The 3,666-nt window shown below is 45.2% G+C and overlaps 1 protein-coding gene across 1 annotated transcript in view; it reads left to right on the top strand.

Moving 5' to 3' along the window:
• Window positions 1-298: 298 nt before the first annotated feature.
• LOC103725202 (F-actin-capping protein subunit alpha-1-like) overlaps window positions 299-3,666 on the top strand; it is an 8,830-nt gene continuing 5,462 nt past the window's right edge. Inside the window, 2 exon segments of the mRNA XM_029558350.1 lie at window positions 299-844; window positions 2,590-2,601. Coding sequence (XP_029414210.1) covers window positions 299-844; window positions 2,590-2,601 — 558 coding nt within the window.

The raw sequence follows: 3,666 nt of genomic DNA, 5'->3' as shown, positions 1-3,666 counted from the left end.
ATAAAGATGGAGTTCTCTGACTCAGAAGAGTACTGTGCAGCATCATCTTATTATATAAGATAATAAAATGAGTTAATATTACCATATACACATTGTGCTTTAAGTTCCCAGGTAGACCTTATAGTTCAGAGAGTGGTCTATCAAAGACCTCTAAACACAAGGTAAAGAGAAGCAACTGGCACCCAACCTCCAGCATAATCTCTTAAGGAAAACTACTATAACCCTGCTCAGAATTTAATAAACCCTTTTAATAATAATGGTTCCCAGCCAGCCGCTGGGCTAGGCCAGAGCAGCTAAGATGGCCAATTTTGAGGACCTGGTGTCAGACGAGGAAAAGGTAGGCATAGCTGCTAAGTTTATCACCCATACACCCCCAGGAAAGTTTAATGAAGTATTCAATGATGTCTGGCTACTACTTAATGACAATCTCCTCAAGGAAGGGGCAGCACATGCATTTGCCCAGTATAACATGGATCAGTTCACACCTGTGAAGATAGAAGGATATGAAGATCAGGTCCTAATCACTGAGCATGGTGACCTGGGCAGTAGCAGATTTTTAGATCCAAGAAACAAAATTTCCTTTAAGTTTGATCACTTATGGAAAGACACGAGTGACCCCCAACCAGAGGATGTAGATGGAGGTTTGAAGTCATGGAGAGAATCCTGTGACAGCGCTTTAAAAGCTTATATGAAAGATCATTATTCCAATGGCTTCTGTACTGTTTATGCTAAAACTATAAATGGGCAACAGACAATTATTGCATGTATTGAAAGCCACCAGTTTCAGCCTAAAAACTTCTGGAATGGTTGTTGGAGATCAGAGTGGAAGTTCATCATCACACCTGTTGGAGACCTCTGTTATGCAAAGTAGAAGTCCCTTCATGACCAGACAGCTCATGCAGCTCAGGATCATGTGCTGAGGGCTCCTTTCATAGCAGGGTGTCTTCCTGGCATCTTTCCTGTCTCTCCTTTTGAAGTGTCCGCCACAAATGCCATAACATAAACATGGCCTTTGGCTCTGAAAGGTACCATGCCTTCCTGTAATTTCTCCAGGCAGACAGCAGTCTGGCAGAAACCCACTTCCATATGTAAATAGAATGCCTCACAAAGCATCTAACAGTCAAAGCTTTTACCACTACCCCCATGGTATGAGTATCCTAGTTTTCTCTTAACAGACAGAGAACTGGGTTGCAGAAAGCTGTGACACAGAGAGCTGGGTCGCAGAGCTGCTGAATTACTGAGAGCAGAGACATTTAATAAAGCTGTAACACAGACTAAGCCAAGCCTTGAGTCCTGTGCCTTACTACCTGCAACCTAGCCTCTCCTGGGGGCAGCATTCCCTCGTGACCGACTTACGGACATCCTAGCTTTCGCTGTCTTCGTACTTCTCCCGTGAGGTCCAGGTGGCCAGTGGACCTCGCATCCTGAGGAAAAGTACACAGGTGGAAAAGGGACAGGATTTCGGCTGGACAGTGCTCCAGTAGCAGAAAGGCTGTCAGCACCAGAGAGCGCACGCACACCGGCAGGGGAGCCTGCAGATCCGTCGTGCCATTCTGGGAGTGCGCATGCCCCATATCTGGCGGCACAACGTGGGACCCTCTGAACAACGTGGAGCTTAGCCTCTAAACCTCGTGCCAGCTAGGAGCTGGTGCCCACAGAAACGCTAGAATCCGTGAGTATCCCTCCCACTCAGGAGGGTAATCTAATCTCTTCCTCTCTTCTAAAATTTCCTCCTTTCTCTTCCGGTCTAGAAGTCCTTGCGAGGGACCACTAGGACCAGAGAGACAACTGAGGTTTCCTGGCCAGGGCTACCCCCTGGTGTTAACTAAAGGTCTCTCTGAATCCCTGGGGGACCCCGACTGCCTGTATAGGTGTGGACAAAAGACCTCTATCTAGACATCTCTTTAATATCAAACCTGGTGACGCATTGGCCAAGTAAGAACCATTAGGGTTGGCCGCCAGCCTCTCAAATTTGCGGGCAGGTCTTGTGACTGGGAGCCACTGTGATCCCCTGAAATTTTAATTTCAGGAACGTCCCTTTGGAAACCGTCACTTCTCAACTTTTCTATCTGAACACTGTTAGAGAAAAATCCCCAAAGATTCCAGGGATCACGACCTAAGCTTTGGAGTCAGGCAAATTCCTCTACCCTGTCCCAAGCGTTCAAGCAGCAGCAGCTAGAAGCCAGTTCAGTGAAAATTCAAATTAGCTAACTCCTGCCGAGCGCCTGTAGCCAAAAGCGGCTGCCAGAGCAAAATTTAAAACTGCAACTTTTTTTCTGCAAAGGCGCTTCTCCCCTCTAGTGTCCAATTGCTGTAAAAACACCCTCCCTTTACAATGGGAAATTCTGTATCATGCAAAAAAAAAGCTTCAGATTCGTTCTCTTAAAACTCTACTCAAATCCAGAGGACTTAAAATTGCAAAAGAGGAAAGCTTAAAATTTTGGAATGAGGTGTACCAATTTGCACCCTGGATCATATCCGCAGACATATCTGATCCAGAGGTGTGGAGCTTTCTTTCACATTTGGCATATAAGAAAGAAGCCCAAGAAAAGCATAATTTTCCTCTTTCCTTTTTTCCAATAATGGCAGCCATCCAGCAATGTTTAAAAAATCCACCTAGAATTAATGAGAATTTACAGGCACCAGAAAATAATAAAAAAGAGGCTTTAGATCAAAAAGATCCCCAAAACAGCCCAGTAACAAATTCAACAGCCTCAAAATTAAAATCTGACCAAACCAAACAAAATCCACCCATCAGTAGAATTAATCCTTACCCCTCTCTAGCTGATTTAACAAGCCCAGATACTAAAGCCCAAATTTCAAAAGCTTCCAAAAATTCTCAGGCAAAATTCCCTCCTCCCCCTCCACCTCGGCGACCTCCACCCCCTGTGGAGACATGCCTTTCAGTTGCAGAGCAGCTGTGTAACGATAGGGACAATGAAAGCTGCCAGCCTCAAAATTTCCAGCCTCAGCGGTCTCAGGACCCCCAAAACCCACCAATAGAGGCTTTTCCTGTCAATTTACAAATAACCAGGCAGCGTCCCCTAGCCTGGTATCCACTCCCTGCAGCAGAGCTTAAAGATTTGAGACAGGCTGTAAGGGAGGATGGAATTCATGCTCCTTGGACTAAATCCATACTGCAGACATTTAATACTAACCTGCTTCCCCAGGATTGGAGAGACATTTGTAGATCTACCCTCCCCAGTCCATTATTTGTACAATGGGAAGCCTTATTTAGAGATGAGTGCCTAATGCAAGCTAAGAGAAATGAAACTCATAATCAGCAGCTGAGACCTCAACCAGGACAGGATCCACCAACTGGAATTGGAATTATGACCAGCTTTTTGGCCAGGGTAATTACTCCACAGGAATTCAGCAAGCTGAAATCCCTGCTGGATGTATAGAGCAGATTCGCTTATGTGCCCTGCAAGCTTGGGATCGCTAAACACCATTGTCCCACGTGCCTGGAGAAACTTCTGCATTAACCTTTTTGAAGCAGAAGCCAACTGAGGCTCTTCCAGATTTTATACTAAGAGTGCAGACCAGTTTAGATAGAAAAATAACAGATCCTGCAGCCCAAGCAATGCTTTTAAATAACCTTGTCTGAGAATGAATGATCCCTGAGCACAGACAAGCATGCCAGGGACTAAAGAATGAACATTATGA

The sequence above is a fragment of the Nannospalax galili genome, unplaced genomic scaffold, assembly GCF_000622305.1.
Source record: "Nannospalax galili isolate Female #2095 unplaced genomic scaffold, S.galili_v1.0 scaffold85, whole genome shotgun sequence".
Taxonomy (NCBI): domain Eukaryota; kingdom Metazoa; phylum Chordata; class Mammalia; order Rodentia; family Spalacidae; genus Nannospalax; species Nannospalax galili.
This window is presented reverse-complemented; position numbering and strand designations above follow the sequence as displayed.